Below are 19,178 nucleotides of genomic sequence, written 5' to 3'. Positions count from 1 at the left end.
TGAACATTCACACCCAATCACTACACAGTTTTTTTAATATATAAATCTATGTGGTGTAAAGTGCCAAAGATAAACTTAAACCTGGTGGTCAACATCAGATATTGTATTATAAATGCATCTAACCACCGGAAAACTAACAAGTATAGCTATTGTTTCTATGCAAGAGCAGATTTAAATGAATTAGCTGTAGCTACCCATTTGTGTTGGAGTGTTAAAATGTTATGCAAAGCAGTGAAGTGTTACACTTTCACCATCACCTAGAGCAGCTTCTTCTAGATGAATGATCTCTAATGAAGCAGGAAGCATTAGGAGAGGATGGGCGGCTACAGTTACTATGCCTAGGACGGACTGGGGGAGACTGGCAAACCTTGTCCGACTCTCTTCCACTGATGTAAATGCCCCTGCACAGAGCAAAAACTGCCTTCATCAACCCCAACACAAACGCCTCGATAGGGTGGGAGCTCCGCAAAGGGTGGAGAATGGAGGGAGAAGGGTGCAGGAGGGGGATCCAGAGACGAAATGAGGCTATCATCCCGACCTGAACGAGAGAAGGTTAAGGTGTGTTGTGTGGGGGAGAGGAAGAGAAGGGTCCCTACAGTTTTTACCAGGAGATAAAGTTAGCATACCGGGTGGATTTGGTGATGGAAAAAGTAGAGGGAGGATATCAAGAAGCAAATAAAATGATAAGAGACATGATAGTGTGTGTTTCTTTTCTAAGCAGATCATGATGCTTGCCTTATCTCTTTATTTCTCCCTCTGTTTTTTCTCTCTTTTCAAGTTACTGCACAGGATCTGTGTGGCTGTGGCTGGTTTAAAACCTTCCCTGACCACACTGCCCTCAGAAAGTCCACAAAAAGATACTGCTGTTCAAACTCTTAGTTTAAAATCATCGAAAACAATACCTTCAGCTGAGGGTATGTGTGGACAGTCTGACTCACCAGAGACCGAGAATTCTGTTTGGAGGGCGGCAGAAACTGTCGGACATTGGTCGGGGTTTCTTTCTCAATGGAGTGTCTCCTTTGGGAGGTCTTACGCCTCTCTGGCTGGGGTGTAGAGGAGATTGGCAAGAACAGTGGGGGAGCTGGTGTTCACAGTCAGAGGTAAAGCAGAGAAAAGAGTGAGAGACGGATGGAGAGAAGAAAAGGTGACTTGGTTTATTTGCTAAATGGAGAGGATGAACTGGCTGGTTAACACAGGACTAAAATACTTCTCATCACAAGGAGTAAACAAGAGAAACAAGGCTGGCGAGGCAGTGAAATTAAAACTCATTGATCACTGTGTGTTTAGTTAAGGAGGTAACTGAGCTGTGACAAGGGAGTAGAAATAATTCCTGACTCACTTTTTTTCCCTGGTGCAGACTCTGGGGACGTATCATCAAACAAAGACGTAGCCACACTGGAGTTGCTTGCAGATCTGCGCCCAACAATCTCATCCTGAACATTTACGTATAAATACATAGAATTTCAATCATTATTTGCTCTGCAAATGCCAAATGCAGTTTTACAAAACCCCCACAAACACACAAACCCATACTGACATCAGAGTCCGAACTGTCCAGCTCGGCGAGGCTGGGAGCCTTCAGAAGCCTTTTCCTCTGGGGTGCAGAATGACATCCAGAGGGCTCTACTCTGGGTGATGCTGATCCATTGGCCAGAGACAGAGAACTGGACGTCCTCCTTCCCATGTACGGACTAAACTCATCTGCACAGAGCCACACATTAGAGAATCATTCAGAAAAAGTGAGGGGAAAGTACTTCGGATGATTCTCAAAACAATTCCTCTCATGATTCTTTGCATCCTCATTGAGTTGTAGTTTTAAATCTACCTTGGTTGTGGTGTCACCTAAATAGGGGACACTTTTCAAATCATGGTGTGTGTTTAAATGGGGGGTGAAGTGAAAAGATGCAATGAATCTTGGGATAGAGGACTGAGTTTTGAGATGCATCCCAAAGTGAAAGAGGTCAGGAAGGGTGAGTTAAGTTGTTTTGAAGGGGAGGCGTAGGAACAGGCCAGTGTTACACACAGAGCATGGATGCTTCTTCCATGAAATATTTAGTCTCTGGACTCCTAAAATGGGCTCCACTCCCCTGACAGCCTCCTTGCTGCTCCATGTTCATATATTTTGGCAGGGGGACCTAAATCCTTGAAGCAGAATGACCCAATTGACTAACAAGGTCAGTCTGCACAACAAGAGGAGTTTGTATAGCTCCAAACTCTGAGGATGGAAAACAATCTATGATCACCTTGTTCCTGCCTACCAAACCGCCTGACTCTGGCTATGATTTCTGGGAGTGTGAAAGCAGAAAAAAACATTTAGAGAGAGGGAGGGAGGGTGGGAGGGAGTGTGAGCATAGGAGACAAGCCAGTGCTGCAAAAGACAGATAAAGAGCCACATCCGATAGGATCTATGGGAGCTCTTTTCTCCTTTCATTCTCTGCTGCTGTTTGTGGGAAAAGGCTAAAACATCCACATGAGCTCAACATCTCAAAAGGAGCTCTGTTTCTGCTTCTGGACTAGAACTAACCTTCTTTTTCTACTACCAGGCTTTAAACTTAAACACACATAAATAAGTTAAATTAGCCATAATTTTAAACTCTACCTGTTTCTTGGACAGTCCTCAGCATTCAGTATTTAAATAGAGGAGATATTAGTTTACAGCCAGGGGGCAGACAGACAAGGCCATTGGGTTATAGGTCAACAAGACCCTCCAAACCACAGCATTGCGCATACGTTACCTATTCCTGTACGGAACAAGTCCTGTGGCATACTGCGAGTTTTGCCAAAACCTAAAAGGGGACACCTCCTTCATTAGGGGAGCTAAAGGAACATTCTAGCTGGTTATACCTGTACTGTTAATATCATCTCTGTGGTGACTTTCTACATTGTCGTAATACCTTTAAACTGGTGACCAGGCATCCTGGTCTAAGGCTACTGTTAATGAATTTCTGCCTTTGTCAATGCTCTTTGATTTCACAAAAGTCTGAAACATTTTTCTGTTTTAAGTGAATTATTTGAGATTTGAGGAATAAGCTTTTTCCTTTTTCTTGCTGAGAGTTAGATGAGAAAATCAATACCATTCTTAAGTATGCCTGTTAGGAAGCAACAGCCAGGAGGTGGAGATAGTAAAACATAACTTCACGTTTGCTTTAGGGCAGGACTACCTTCTGGTTGAGAAGTCGCTAATAATGGTGACAACATGGTCTACATAAAGTAACCATGGTGTAACCCCAGATTCACAGAATATGTTTTCAGTTCACAAACGTTAATTGTAACATTTTGGTCGCCTTAAAAAATATTCATTCAATTCAGTGTTTGTTTGTACTAAAATATTCTCTAAGGTGATAGCTGTTCAGTTTTTGGGGTAAGTACATTTTGTTTGAATTGTTTTAAGTCTTTTTTTCTAAAGCATTAGCATTAGCATTATCACACTTAACCATAGACTGTAAATGCACTTTGCTTACTAGTGCTAATCAAGCTAGAAGGTAGCACTAGGGTCTACTCCACCCTCTTGTATAAATATGGTCACTTCTGGCTCCAAAAATCAAACATGGCAACAGTGTAATCCAAGATGGTGACGGTCAAATCACTAAACTAGAGGCTTCAAAGTGACGCTCCACACACCAATGGGTGATGTCATGGTGACTATGTCTATATTTTTTTTACAGTCTATGAGCCAGTTTTCCCCTTAGCGAGTTTCCACCTGATCAAAGTCTTCATGCTAAGCTAAGCTAATCACCTCCTGGCTCTACTTACCCCATATACACAAGATTGGTATCAATAATCTCATCTTATTCTCAGCACAAAAGCAAATAAGTGGATTTCCCAAAATTTCAAACCTTTCTTTTAAAAATGTTATGCATTATAAATACTCAAATATGACATCTCAACCATCTCCAAGTACCCAGTTATGAGGATCAAAACATGACACCACCAAACAACAAAATGGAGCCGAATATACATTGCATACATCACCCAGAGCTGTTTAACCACAGTGTTTAAATCTTGTAAAGTGGATTTCTCCTTGAAACAGTATTTTCTGGTTACTGATTAAAACTTAAATCATGCTCATGAAAGTGTCAGTGAGTATGCACCCTCTCCCCATAAAATATAGAGCAAAGTGGGACCCAAACTACTTACTCTGTATGAGAATAATCCATTATAGAGAGAAGTTGGTATACACACACACACATACAGATTACCCGATAGCATGAATGAGTGCGCATGAGATAATAAAGCTGGTGTGATGAGAGACACTGGCTTCAGCAGAAGGGAAAGTGGAGCACAGTTTTATTCCGATTTGTCTGCCTCAGTAGCTATTTCTTATCATCTTAATCAAAACTGTCTAATTAAGTTTTTCTGATACGTTCAATGCTGAGCACATGCCACCGCTGAGGGAATATACCTCATCGTGTAAGACTGTGCAGTTTAGTGTGGGTGTCGTGGGTGTTGTGCAGAGCATGGGACTCGCACATCCACCTCCACACCGATCCGTCAGCATTAAATTCTGCAAAGTCACGGTGGCACATGAAAGACCCTGTTGTATGAAGTCGATGATTCTTGAAGACACAGAGGTGGCAGTTATACCCTGTTCCCTTTGATTCCTTAATTAGATGGCTGGCTGCACCCTCCTACTGTTTGTCTTTGGGATTCAGTACTTCAGTATGTTTGAGAAATGGTGTAGTTAGCCAAGCTGACACTTTTCCTGAGTGTCTAGCGAGCAAGAGCAACAACCAGGCACATGTTTTTTTAGGACTCCAATCCATTTGTTTGACAGAGGCTGTAGCTAACAGAGAGTATTTAATTGCACTCTCAAAACTGCTACAGTTCTATCATTCAGTAGGTTTTTAACATCAAAACGGTGTTCTCTAAATATAGATTTAAAATGCACTGAGGCAACAATGTCATTTCACAACTTCAGAATTCAACATAAGCATAAGCTGTCCTCTGCTGCAATAAAACCTAAGAAGGAAGATACATTAACATGCATTAAACCTGGCTGGATCATTTTACATCCTTTAAACAGTCACTGGCCAATAATTCAGCATCCAAACACTGGCTTCTTTCCATAGCACCAAACGTCCTTTAAATTTGTAAATCCGCTAGTAAGGCGATGTCAGCCAGAGTTTAATCTTTCCCTTTAAGACAGCCGGATGTAAATGGGAAGTTATGACTCTTGTAATAAAAAGCATACCCATGCTACTGAAATAATAATCAGCTCACTTTCTGTTTTTTTTTTTTTTTTTTTGCAGACTAAAAATAGAGAATAAATGTTATTTTTAAGGACTAAGAATATATAGATAGGTTTGGGTTATAGTCTTAAAAACATCACACTCAGCCGGTGATGGAATAAATAAAAGTACTCTATAACAAGTGCAGTTCTTGAATTTATTTAAATAAACGTACAAAAGCAGTATTATAATATATATAACCCCCTGTCAGTGATCTATTATTACATAGAGTTAATGGATCAATATTACTAATACATTATATGTAATTATAACTACTTTTTTATATTGCTGAGTGATTTAGCCTATAACAATGTATCATATTTTATATAATAGTCACATGTTGTGTATATATAATCTGAACCTGAAAAGCAACTGGTAACTATAGCTTTAAAAGTATTCTCCTCTGAAACGTAATAGTGTAGAAAAATGAAATGGAAATACTCACATTAAGTATCTTAAAATGATGCTTCATTGCAGTACTTGAGTTGTCATTTTCCACCAGTGCACTTACATATATAAACCATGTCACCACAGCAAGTTTTTTGAAGACAATAACAAAAGAACATGGATCAGCTGCAGGGTCATAGTCTGGATCTTAGAAATAATATCTCTTATATCTCTAAAGTTTTAGACCGAATTGTTCGGTTTTTACTTTGTGCTTTAACTTTTCAATTGCACTTTCTTATATTGTATTCCCTAACATAAAGCTCTGAATACTAAAAGTTATTAATTGTAAAAAATAAACTCCCTGTAGGTCACATAGAAAGTTCCTTGAAAAAACCTGACATGACCTGAATGTCCTCAGTCCAGCTGGATGTTTGTACTGTGATTGAAAATTCTGTTTGTCCTGCTGCTCATCACTTCTCTTTCATCTGTGCCCTACTGACCAGTGTCCCACATCACCGTGTTTCACCTCCACAGATGACAGCCGACCATCACCAACCACTGAAGCATGACATGAAATGTGTTCACAGTGTGCTGCGGTTTGTGCGTGTGTGCGTGCGTGTGTGTGCGTTTGTGTAAAAGCAGTGAGAGCAGATGAGCAGCCACAACAACTAATAAAAAAACAGAAAGAGATTTTGAAAGAAAAAAAAAAGCCAGGTAAGCAGTGAGAGGGACTTTACCTGACGCATCAAAACTGAAAGACATGCTAAGTGGCCGAATTACTGCAACGAGAAACAGTCATGGCATCGCACAGTTATTGCTTGTGATTAGGAGGTAAATTAAGGCAAGACTTAACACACAAGTAAGTAAGTAATCTGTTTATATTTGGCAAGAAAATCAGGGATATTGCATGCTTATGTTCTACTTTCAGATCACTGTAGTGTAGAACTACTTTCATAATGTGAGATAATAGGATTTCAAATAAGCCATAGCCGATGGTGAGAGATTACTGACATTGAGAAACAGTAGCGGGGCTTAGTGTTGTTAGCGTTAATGGAATTGCAGACACTTAGCATTATTACTGAAGTACAGCTTTCACTATATTGCAAACAATATAGTAAACAAAAAATAATAATCGGCGTTAGTTACGAAACAAATGTCAAAAATTAGGCAGCATTAGCAACAGCAGAAAGCAGAGGTACAAATAATAGTGTAGTGTAGCTTAAATGTAGATCATAATAATGATGCTCCTGCTGATTTGTCATTTATTTGATGTCCAGCAGGTGCAATTATAAGCTCCATACTTCTGCTTGAAAAATACATTTCAGATTGAAGTATGGTTTCATGTGAATGAGAGTGTACACGTGTGCAAGTGTGTAACAAATGTTGATACAAAAGTGCAGCGGCAGGTACAGAGGGTTGGTCAGTATCTTACCCAGCCTTCCCCTGCGCATCATATCGGGCGACACGGGTCGAAGTTTCCTCTCTGCTTTGATTTCCTCCAGGATGCGCTCGTGAAGCGTGGGAGGATGCTGCGCCTGTGGCTTCAGCTTTCGAGCCGACACCTGCCGAAAGGTCGGGTGATGATGGGTAAAAGATGTGTAATGACAAACGGTAAGTAGGGTGGAGAGCAATAACCGACACAAACAAACAGCTTTATAGCCAGCGGGCCTGTTCTTCACCACCTCCTCCTCATATCTCCTGTGAGTGATGGTTCAGCTCAGCGCTCTGCTGAAACACTGCCTGCTATTTCTGCTGTAATTTCTAGCTCAGGAGCCCAGGGGGTTGTTGTGTTTATTTTTTATTTTTTTTACTGGATAATCTTACATCTTTGAGCCTATAAAAAATGTTCAAATAGAACAAGGGAGCATTTTATTTATTTGGTTGAACCATCAATAGACATATGATACAGCTGACAAGGGGTCATAAGTCTACATGGATTGGAATCACCGCTCTAGCCGAATGTTTACTGGTACTCTCATTTAAAGACAGTCCACTCTGTTCTCATTACCAAATGTTCTCACAGGCTGCACGAGGAAAGGCTGTGATATTTAAGGTCATGGCGTTTGGTTCTACTCACAGGGTTGAGAGGAGGTCTGGATCTGATGAACTCCAAGATGACTTCGTGAGCACTTTTCTTTAACCTGGGAGGGATGTCTCCATTCACCTAGAATAGAAACATCAGAACAGGGTAAAAATAAGAGACACGGGAAGACAGAAATGACTTCTCCCCTTAATTACCTTGCAAAAGAGTCACTAATTAAAAATAGAAATGTCATGAATTCTAATAATAAGTAAAATTGCCTGTTGCTGAAGGCCTGAATTCATAAACATAAGCAGAGCTATGTGTAATTAGCAATTATTTTCATTAATCATTTGTTTGTTGACTACGTTTTAATTAATATATTTGTTGTTGGTCCTTAATTGTTTTTTTAATTAAGAAAATTCCAGATAGCCCAAATCTAAATGTATTTTTTCTAATATTGTTTGACCATAACTAAGACAAAGATTTTCAATTAATGATATAAAAACAGAGAAAAGCAGCAAAATCTGCACATTACAGGATTTAGAACCAGAACACGTTTGACATTTTTACTTTAATGATGATCAGAACTGTTGCTGATTCATTCATTTTCTTTTTTCTTGTTTTAAGGACATGGAAGTGTCTTTTAGTTCCAACCTACCATGTACCATGTACCATTTATGAAATAATGAGAAAGTATTGTGATACAAAAAATATTGTGGTATGTTGTATAACATGACATGAAAAAAGAATAATTTAGTATCTAGTAATAATGAGAAAAGTATGTCATTATAACATTAAACTAACATAATGTAACATGAAAAGGACTGTGTTAAAACAAGAATAATAGAGTCTTGTTCAACATCTTGAGGTGAAATACTGTAGCCTAAAAGCATCAAACTAAAACACCTGCACATCCTTCACATCACCAAATAAAACAAAAAGTCAAGTAATACACTGATTTCCAGGAGATACATATACAACAGTGTAGCATTGCCCCAGGAACTGGAACAATAGTGCAGCATATGAGCAGCAGGCAGGAGGCCAAACTGGACACTGACCATGACTTTGCGCAGTTTGTAGCGTTTGGACCTGATGTCGTCCATGAGCATTTCATAAGGAGTGAGCTGGTACTCGATGGGCAGAGGGTTGTACTGGCGCTCCTGCACCTTTTTCAGCTTGACTCCATCGCGCAGGTCCTTCATCACCTGAACCCAAAATCGAGCCTGACAGAGGAAGCAAAGGGCAGGATGGGAGAGTAGAAGCAAAAATACCATGACTCTTTGAAGGTGACGTATTTGGACAACGGCCATCGTCTATGCTCTAACCTCTCTGTGCACACAGAATAAGGAGGCTTCATCAAGCGGAGTGGTTCTATCCAGCTCAACATGGTTCCTGAGGAGTTCTTTTATCCCTGCCTATTTGGAGCGGTACATGCATTTATAAAGATTCATCATGGTATGATGGTCTACCAAAAATGGGCTTTGAGTTTCCCCTGTTAGACCCTGATAGTTGAGTAGACGTCAGGTAAAATAACCGGTTAAGGTCAGAGGTCAAGAGTCTGGTTGCCTACCCAGTCAGCATTCTGTAGGTCGTTCAGGTCTCGAGCAGGATCATCTGACGACTCTGCCTCCATCTTACGGAGGTTCTGGTGGAAAAAGAGAAAGACTGAGTTAGATTATAAAAGAAGAAACACAGGAGAGAAAGAGGCTAAAAACAAAAGGATGGAAGGAATAAATACCCGCAAAATGAATTCTCAGGTGTACTTTTGGCTTTATGTTAATACACATCATGACACTAAGACAATACGCATGGTAAACACATCCTAATAAACACGAGACAACCTATATATTACAAACCATTTTTGCATTTATTTTGCCTCAACTGCTATAGATCAAACTTAAGACCTCAGCATTTATCCATCATACAGTTTAGTTTTCTTTACAATGAGCATTATACCTTATTAAACCTGCCTTATACCTTAATGATGAGCATTATTAATAACTTTTATACCTTCACAGAGCTGCCAGCATGCCCAATTCCAGTCTTGTTTTGGGACTAATATCCCACAGTAGAAAAATCACAAGTTTAAATATCAAAATAAATGATGGCTGAAATGAGGTGCTTCAGTTTCAGGGTCCTAATATTGTGCATGCTGACTCACTGTCACGCTGTCATGATTTACTGGGACACTTGAATAGAACAGAGCTATTGTTAATGATATGCTTTTCCTACCATGTCTTTCGTGAGACCAATTACGCTCAAATCTATAATTCTTGAAGCAATTGGGCCTTCAAGAAAATAGAAAAAGCTCATCACAAATTCACTAATTTCACAGTCAACAGTGAACTCCTCTGCCTGAACCTGCATAACATGAGACCATTAAGAGTGTTGTAGAACAGCCAGTCCGACTGACAGCCTATCTGTGGGAAACAAGGCAGGGAGCCAACCTTCATTCCTCTGCCGCTGGTTTAATAGCTCAACAAGACAATGTCAGTGTGTGTGTGTGTGTGTTTGTGTGTGTGGATACGAGGAAAACAGAAGGAAAAGTGTGTACACAGAACACATGTTCCCCCTGGTTAATATTTGTGGTGAGACTGTGCTTGTCGCGTCACGGCAGAGGAGCGTTTGATAAGACAGTCACGGGGAGCCTGCCCAGCTGACAGCAGAGTTAAGACTTCAACCCACTGTGGAAATCACAATTCACCATCATCCTGTCAGGGAACAGCAGCAGCAGTGACCGGACTGTAAAGGCTCGATGCATCAGTTAAATAACATAATGCATCACAACTCTGCATGTCTACACTGTGTACAGTACTCCATTGTTATGAGTTAATGGAAAAGCGTTTAATGACTTCTAACAGCCAATCAGTGTTAATATAGCCAGTGAAGAGCCTAAAGAGAGATTAATTCACTTGCTTTTCATCACCATTATCTCATTGGTACGAGTGTTGCATCATAAAATCACATCAAAGACACAGATTTCCATGTCAAAAGGTTGATTGCGAAGTGTTTCTTGCAGGTAATGGAGACAGCATTTTAATTAAATCATGCAAAGTAACCCTCATGTGGATTAAACCAACAGTCCTGCTCCGCTAAGTTCACGTGAATAATTAGACCAATTACCAACTGCATCTACAACCTCATTTCTTCCAGTCAGTAATTCCGCTCTCTCTCTCTCTCTCTCTCTCTCTCTCTCTCTCTCTCTCTCTCTCTATCTCTCCCTCTCTCTTTCTCTCTCTCTCTCTGTTATTCATTATTTCTCTCAACAGCTGATTAGAAGCACTGATCCATGAGCAAATGGGAGGCAGAGTTGTTTCTGTGAATCACCAGTAATTTAGCTGCTTTTCTATAAATCTCCAGCAGTAGGCGGCGTCTTTGTGGAGAGACAAAGCAACTCTTTGGCAGCGATGGTTGGTAGAGGTGGACGGATAAAGACGGATCCCCTGTGGGTTGGCAGAGATCTGCCATACAGAGCAGGAGGTGGGTTGGGGGAAGGGCTGCTCACAGCTAGTCTTACATCTGGGTATTCCACACACACATGAGGAAACACACACACACATAGAGACACAGGCAGATCAACACAGGCACAGACGCATACATACATTACCAAATGGGCAAAATCACACAACACACCCACACATGCTGCTCCCTCTCATCTGTGAGTGCATCCATTCGGGCATGAATATGCAATCAGAGGAACTGTCACATGCATAGACACACATAAACACACACATACTGGTCTAACTGACCTCACTAGTTTAAAATGACACTGGAGCAAAATCACATTAACTTCTTGATATATTTTACAAATTATCTATTTATTTTGACTTCTGCCTTATAATTTCCTACTTACTTTTACTGAATTTTTCAATGTATTTTTTAATGTAATGACCCACAAACACCCATTTTAAGCCCATTTCTTAATTTGAATTAATATTTAAAAAGTTACAATTAACACATCCTGTGAGTTCATCCTGAAGGGGACATGAATGTCTGTTCCACATTTAATGGCAATCCACGTTCACTAAAAAACATACTTTTCAACGTCATTGCAGCGCTACAGTAAAACTCAGGGGATCACCAAAATCAGGATTCACCCTGTGGATACAATGGATATCTGCACCAGATGTCATGGCAATCCATCCAATAGTAGTGGACATAGTACAGTTTGGAATGAAAAGTGGACCGACTCACTGACAACTGTCAACAGAGACTCACTAACCAGCATGGCTATAAAAACAATACAATTTTATCATATAATTTTAATTTAATTTAATAATTATATACATAATACACATTTTTACTTTAGATTACATGGGGGTTTCAATCCCATCCCAAGAAGGGTCAGCACTTTATACCCACATTTTAACTTTCTTTCTTGTTCCACATAGTTTGGTTTTCACTGTACCTACATTTACACACCAGTAAGAACCACTTATAATGTAACTGGAACCTGAATCATATGAAATTACACTGTAAATTGTGTATTACATAATAAATGTAGGTAATAAGTGTTATTTAATATTGGATACCCTATATTAAGGATTCTGTAAAAATAATATGTAAGCAGTTTGTATGTGTTTTAAGAAAATATGAAGTGATTAAGATAATGATGGTGCCAGTGTTTGTAATGCTTCTCCACCCTGCAATAAGAGCACTCTCTCTCCACTCTCTCGTTCCTAACAGAGAGTTATGTAACCTACCAAATCCCCTCTATTCATTCAGATGCACTACACACAGTAAAAGGACAGCCGCAGTAGTGCATAGCAGGAAGGAACCCTGAGGTGGCACACACACACAAACACACACACACACACATACAGGCACTCCTAACGGGAAGTTTTCCAACCCACAGCTGAGCTCCAACATGCTGCTGAGGAGAAACAAAGTCCAAAACGACTCCTGCTCTTGATCTGAATGAAAGAGTTGAAGAGTAGAAAAAAATGTGCAGCAACAAGACAGAGCTTTGTGTTTAGAGGAACAGCCTGAACGTGAAATTGGGGGGAAATGAAAATGAGTTGATAATATATGTGATGAAAGAATCACATTATCAGCTTATATTAATTTTCCTGAAGTCACTATTCAAGCCTTTTTCAAGCTGAAAGCAATAATTATGGTGAATTCTAACTTGCTGAAAAATTCAACTAAAGGCACACTAATAACAGACATAGGAGGAAAATACTTGGAAATCACCTGACACACCCTGCAAACACATGACCCATGCATACTATATTGTGGGAAGCTACGATCCTTCATGGTATGTGAACAACTTGGAAACATATTACATCACAGACCCACCTACTACAACAATAGGACCCTCAAAAACGTATGAATATTAGTTGTGAGGACTTGAACTAGAATGAGAGTCAGCATGTCAATAATTAAAATTACGATTAATTCCTTTGTGTCAATGCTGTTTTTTGGACCCCCATAATCATGATTGATCACAACCAATACCTGACAGATATAGCAGATCATATTTGATCAGTATTGTAACCATCCAAGAACTTGACCGGCACCAAAGAAGCAAATACGTAAGCAATACCTCAAAATAATATTATCATATCATTGAAAAAAAATAATTTAAACATCTTAAAATACTTGATTTAAATTGATAACATGAAAATATCGGGGTGCTGGTTCCATAAAACAATCCAATAGCTTTCATGGATGTGTATTTTATGTCATATCCACTTTTCCTCCTCATCAACAACTATTCTATGTCATAATAATTCACTAGGAAAGATAAGAGTATGACAAATCACTACCAGGATCATTTTTGCAATTTGTTTTATATGCAGTATGGAACCCAACATCAGGAAATACCTTACACTTTTCATATTAATATTTAAGTGGAATGACATTGCGTGAGTAACTTTTGGTGAAAAAAAACCCAAAACATAATATAATTGTTAAAACTGACGTAAAGTTATCAATTTTCGCTTGTGCCTGTCATCCTGTAATTATATTGTATTATATTACAGATGAAGCACTTTAGTAATCCTTAAATAAACTGAGTTGGAAAAAAAGTCCTTTAATCTTGCAATTGAAAGAAATTTTGAGTCAAGCTCTAAATATTATGAGCTGCTTTTAAGGGACATGGCATATTGTTTTCTGCACAAAGATTATTGATGTACAATAGAGCTTCTGCTTTGAGTAGACAATCTAAAACACATGAGCTGAGACCTCAGATTTATTGGGTGTTATGTCATAGCATGAGTAATATAGGATGTGCACTCATGTGTCCATTCATTTCTTTATCCACACATATTACCATGGACTCTTTTCTGTATCAACTGACTGCCTCTGCTCTGCCATGCAGGAAACACTGCTGCCTGACTGCTGTCCTCATCTCTGTGTGTCTCTGTTATGTCCGAACCTATTACATGCCCGAGTCCAGCCCCTCCTCTCTGGAGTGCCAGTTTATTACTGAAGCAGACAAGATGTCAGACTCAGACGTGACTGTTATGCTCGGCTGGTTTCCCAATTTGATCCTTTAATACACTAAAGCACAGATAAAAACTGACATCACGCAACTACAGTCACCTAAACTGGTTTACAGATATTACATAAGTGTTATTTTCTTTGTACCTACTACTTTCACTTAGTTTCACATAACCACAGTCATCAAATACTGTGAATCACTTCTGTGTATTTACAAAATAGCAACAAATGAGAGTGTTGAATATAATCATCATGTGAACATGAAGGGCTTGTCATCACCATGAGCACCAGCAGCTTCACAATGCAGTAGCCTGATGTAATTAGTGGTACACCCAGAGTAGAGAATCACATCAGGGCGCATGGGGCATGTAAGGTCACAGTGCTAAATCTCCTGAAGTCATGCCTCTCTATGTCCTTCACAGTCACTGTGAAGGCTGGTGATAATCCTGCAACCCTTTATGTTAGAGGAGTGCACTTTGCAGCAAGTTTAAGCAGTGTGCATGAGTTTATCTTTCACTATTACTCCCTGTGATAACTCCCTATACCTCTCTGTATCCGCAGTTTCTAAAACACACATCCGATGGCTTAAACTGCAATACATATATTTGAAAAGAAAAAGATTTGCATGTGCCAAGCCATGATGGTCATAATGGTGACAGGACGCACCTCTTTGGCACTCTTGATCTTCTCCAGGAAAGTGCGCAGTTCCCTGGTTTCTGTGTACAGAGCTCGACACACTGCCTGGTAGTGACTGGGTGCGTCTGACAGACTGGGCAGATGACCTGTACACAGCTGCGAGGGAGACAGTGAAGCAAAGAGAAAAAGACATTTTCAGAGGACGGTTTTACACAGCTACAATTGTTGCAAACAGGACAATGAAAAGTAATCACACTGTGTCCGGCCTAGCGCTAGATACACATGTTCTTTGGCATTATCAAGAGCTCAATAAAGGGATTTCAGGTTATGTAAATCACCCTCTGAAAGACATGTTGGAGGTTGGTGCATTAACTGAACCGCTTTCTTAGTGTGTGATGAGGTTGTCTGCTCCCATCAGTGCAACATGCACACATTAGCATTTTCAAACATTATGAGTTTCAGGAAAAATAGCCTCTTTTTTCTTTGTGTCAGCATCTAAATCATTTTAATTTGCTGATCCATTTTTCACCATTAATCAGTGTCAGCGATAAGTTATTATCTAGCTAAATGTGATATTATTTGCCCAAATAAACATTAGTAGAAAATGTAAAAGCCTAGGAGAGGCGTGATATGATAAAACTGTTTAGATTAGATTGTCTGCTGGCTCATTAACTAACAACACTAAAACAACTGTTTACTCTTCTTCAGCTATAATTCAGATATGTTTGCGGAGGACGTTGAACAAATGGAACAAGGGAACGGTTCCTTGTTCTACCTCGTTCCTCCCCTTCAGGGAACGGAAGTTATAGTCATTACATTTCATTTTCTTTATCACAGAAATAATTCTGCTTTATAAAATACTTCTTTTATTATTCAGAACGGTATACCGTTTTCTTTCAGCAGTCTGCATCAACAACACAATTCCAATTTTCAGGAAACATATCTGTTATATCTTGTCTAGGCTTAATTTTCGCCTGACCTCTGCACCTCCAGAATATGAGACAATATCAAACTGAGGACATGAACTCAGGGACACTGTGTAAAAGTAAAAAAAAAAAAAAAGATTTGCAGACATTTACTGTTATTGAGTGCTTGTCTCTTTCAGAAGAACAGAAGGTACCCCGGGTCACTGCTTGGCATGATCTTGGCATCCATTTGTTCACATGTCATCCCAGTTAGAGACATTTTCACCAAACACAGAACATTACAAACAACCATCTCTTCATAAATGTTAACCTGCCTAAGAGAAAAATGTTGTATCCAAGGGGAAAGAAAACTGCTATATGCTGTTTTTATATATAAAAATGTAGCAGTTACTTGAAAATATGTGTCACTTTGGTGTATTGTATTGTATTGTATGTCAGTTAGGGATAGTAGGCTACAGTAGGACAAGAGGTAAGGGAGTGTAGAGAGGGAATGGACTGAGGGTAAAAAACACAGACAGTAACTGAAACCGACAGCTAGCGAGCCATCGGGCCAGACACACTGCCACACTGCTCATCTCCTTGGAAAGCAATGTTTGTGTGTGGGTGTGTGTTTATACGTGCGTGTTCGCGTGCGTGCATGTGTGAGTGTGTCTGTGTGTGTCTGTGTGTGTCCATCTATCTTTGAGAACCAATTTCTGTTTAGAAAGCAGCATTGTGAGTAGGGCATTTCTATCATCTTGGCTGATCTTCAAAAGCTAATTGGAGGGTTTAGACTTGGTTTTACAGTTATGGTTAGAATTGGGTTTAGGTTCAGTTTAGGGTAAAGGCTGGGTTTAGGCATTTAGTTGTATTGGTTAGGTTGAAATAAGGGGCTAGGGACTGCATTATGTCAATGAGTGGCATAGGCTACTTTGGGGGCAAATTTCAGACTGACGACCAATTAACTGGGGACGGCTTGTCCAACTGGAAACAAAAGCCATGTCCCCAATTTGTAAAAAGCTGATTTTTCGGTCAGTGGTTAATGTTACGGTAAGGCCTAGGGTAGCTCTATATTATGTCCCCAAAAGTGACCATGATCTGATTTTTGTGTGTGCGTTTGCACTCTGTCATAAGCTACTTTTGGGGACACATTTCAGACTGAGGACCAGTTATTTGGGAACAGCTTATGCAACTGAGAGTCCCCCCTGATGTTGGGGTCAGTGGTTAAGGTTAAGGTTAGGGTAAGTCTCCAGAAAATAATTGGAAGTCTATGTAATGTCCCCACCAAATGTGACCATGGTCTGATGTGTGTGTGTGTGTGTGTGTGTGTGTGTGTGTGTGTGTGTGTGTGTGTGTGTGTGTGTGTGTGTGTGTGTGTGTGTGTTTGTGTGTGTGTGTGTGTGTGTGTGTGTGTGTAACTGGGTATGTGGCCATTATGTAAACAGTGTGAGGCCATGTGAGGACTGACACAGTGACTCTCTGCTCCATTGGACAACAGATACATGACTCCCAGCAAGGATGAGCCAGACAGCTGGCTGCTCTGTGGTAGTAATTAATGTGTTCAAAGCCATGTTTTCATTTCTATTTCATTTTCTCACAGGCATCATAAGACATGGCCTATATATGCATTATGTAGTCCTGAAACTACAGTAGCTTATACTCCACAACACCGCTTTACTTTACTTTAAACATATTTTACTTGGGCACAATTTTGAATGCAGGATTGTCATTTTGAATTGTTATAATGATATGATGGTGGTTTACAATATGTAAAGAATCAGCATACCATCCATGGAAACATCACTGGAAACATCCTATTGCTGATCAATTTTACTGTATGATTTTATACTGCATGCTTCAATGTATATGATTTGTTTGCACAATTGATTAAATTAGTATGGGATGCATTAATACACTGTGTAGAATCTATTTAACACTTTGCTTATCTCAAAGCACTGCAATGAACAAATCACCTAAAAGATGTCATATGGCTAATGTGTTATCAAGCTGTTTCCTATTTACACATCCAGCTTTAGCAATCATTTGGAGCTGTGTTTCTGCGACACAACAAAACTGTAAGTTCAGTATTCACTCTCCTTTTAGCTCTGTGTAAGCCTCCGCCAACTCCTGACAAAAATAGATGGACCCTCAGCTGCTAAATTCTCCACTATATTCACCAGTTAAGATCTACCATGTCTCTGTATGCAGTTTGGTGCTGGGCAGGTAGTGTAGAGAGGGTTTATCAGCCTCTAAACAACTGCGTGATAATGAGCTGAAAGATGCTAAAATGCTCTGCAGAGCTGAGGGAATATTCATTAGAAAATATTGATTAGTGCATCTTTAAATTTGGTGTAATGGCTCTTAGAAGAGCCAAGAAAAAATCCAATAGATAACAGGTGTTTAGCTTGCATTTCCAGCAATTGCACCAATGTTTTTTGTTTTTTTTAGTAAATCACAGTTGAACGAACACAGTCGAGACAACCACCGTGAGTTTCAGTTGCCTACCTTTAGAATATCTCTGTAGCCATGGACACTGCAGATGTTGTCAGGGTCGTCCTCTGCCTCATCCTCTTCCTCTGTGGCCTCGTAGCCTTCGTCGGGGCAGGCGTCCTTCTCCGCTTCTCCCATGTTGGTCATGAGGTCGATGAGCTGCTCCAGAGGAGGACTGAGCTCCCTCTCCTCATTCTCCTTCAGCCCGTAGTCCAGAGCCTTGTAGATCATGATGCCCAGAGACTCGATCACCTGCAAGAGCAAACCAAACATATTTTCACATCTTTCTGTAGGTCCCACCTCCATCTATGAAGTTTACCAGCTTATAGCCATGTGCATGTTCTTCTATCTATGAACATTAAATTAACAATTAAAAAATACTGAGCATACATTGATGTAAATAATGCACCCTTGTCCTTCTGTTCATCTGTAACACAAAAATGTATTTGTGTCTTTGTTATGCAATATAATCCTCTTTGCCAAGCCTGAGTTGAACATCTGTAATATTGTGACCTCATAACTCAACCTTTGACGAGAGAGGCTCCCTCTGCCATTCATACACACACGCAAACATACACACACTCTCTGGCCTTTGACACGCTGAACCTGGATGCAGATTACTGATGGTAGAGTTTGTGATAACTGACCCATGAAGGAAAAAGACGTAAGATGTCAGGACATCAACCAACATTTTTTAGCAGTAAATACTCATCCCTGTACTCCTAAACAGTAGTTAACATTTGAAGTTGTCATCCTGTGCTTGAAGTCATTTAAATAATAAGGTTTCATGGCGGAGAAAAGGTTAAAAATCTCAAGCTGCGTGCTCCAGACAGTCACATTTTTTGCTAAATACTTTGATTTTTCGTTAAAGATGTTATCATTTTTACACAGAGGTTTCTTTTGTCACAAGTGACATCCTCTGCTTTAGCAACCAACAGTCAAGCAGTCCATAATGTGGCTTTTATAAGTGTTTGGAACATACTGAGCATAGAAATGGTTTGAAATGTCACGATGGACTCTAAAACTTTGTTTCTATCATGAAAACTGTCTGCTGACAAGCTGACT

At 39.7% G+C, this 19,178-nt stretch overlaps 1 protein-coding gene across 1 annotated transcript in view; it reads right to left on the bottom strand.

Moving 5' to 3' along the window:
• LOC133983608 (protein spire homolog 1-like) overlaps positions 1-19,178 on the bottom strand; it is a 35,322-nt gene that overhangs the window by 3,123 nt on the left and 13,021 nt on the right. The window contains exons 3-13 of the mRNA XM_062422748.1: positions 18,129-18,365; positions 14,749-14,874; positions 9,209-9,283; positions 8,697-8,861; positions 7,693-7,779; positions 7,048-7,177; positions 6,353-6,394; positions 1,538-1,701; positions 1,340-1,433; positions 927-1,081; positions 368-538 (exon numbers count right to left, since the gene is read on the bottom strand). Coding sequence (XP_062278732.1) covers positions 368-538; positions 927-1,081; positions 1,340-1,433; positions 1,538-1,701; positions 6,353-6,394; positions 7,048-7,177; positions 7,693-7,779; positions 8,697-8,861; positions 9,209-9,283; positions 14,749-14,874; positions 18,129-18,365 — 1,446 coding nt within the window. The remainder of the gene's footprint in view (positions 1-367; positions 539-926; positions 1,082-1,339; positions 1,434-1,537; positions 1,702-6,352; positions 6,395-7,047; positions 7,178-7,692; positions 7,780-8,696; positions 8,862-9,208; positions 9,284-14,748; positions 14,875-18,128; positions 18,366-19,178) is intronic.

Source organism: Scomber scombrus, chromosome 7 (genome assembly GCF_963691925.1).
Source record: "Scomber scombrus chromosome 7, fScoSco1.1, whole genome shotgun sequence".
Taxonomy (NCBI): domain Eukaryota; kingdom Metazoa; phylum Chordata; class Actinopteri; order Scombriformes; family Scombridae; genus Scomber; species Scomber scombrus.
This window is presented reverse-complemented; position numbering and strand designations above follow the sequence as displayed.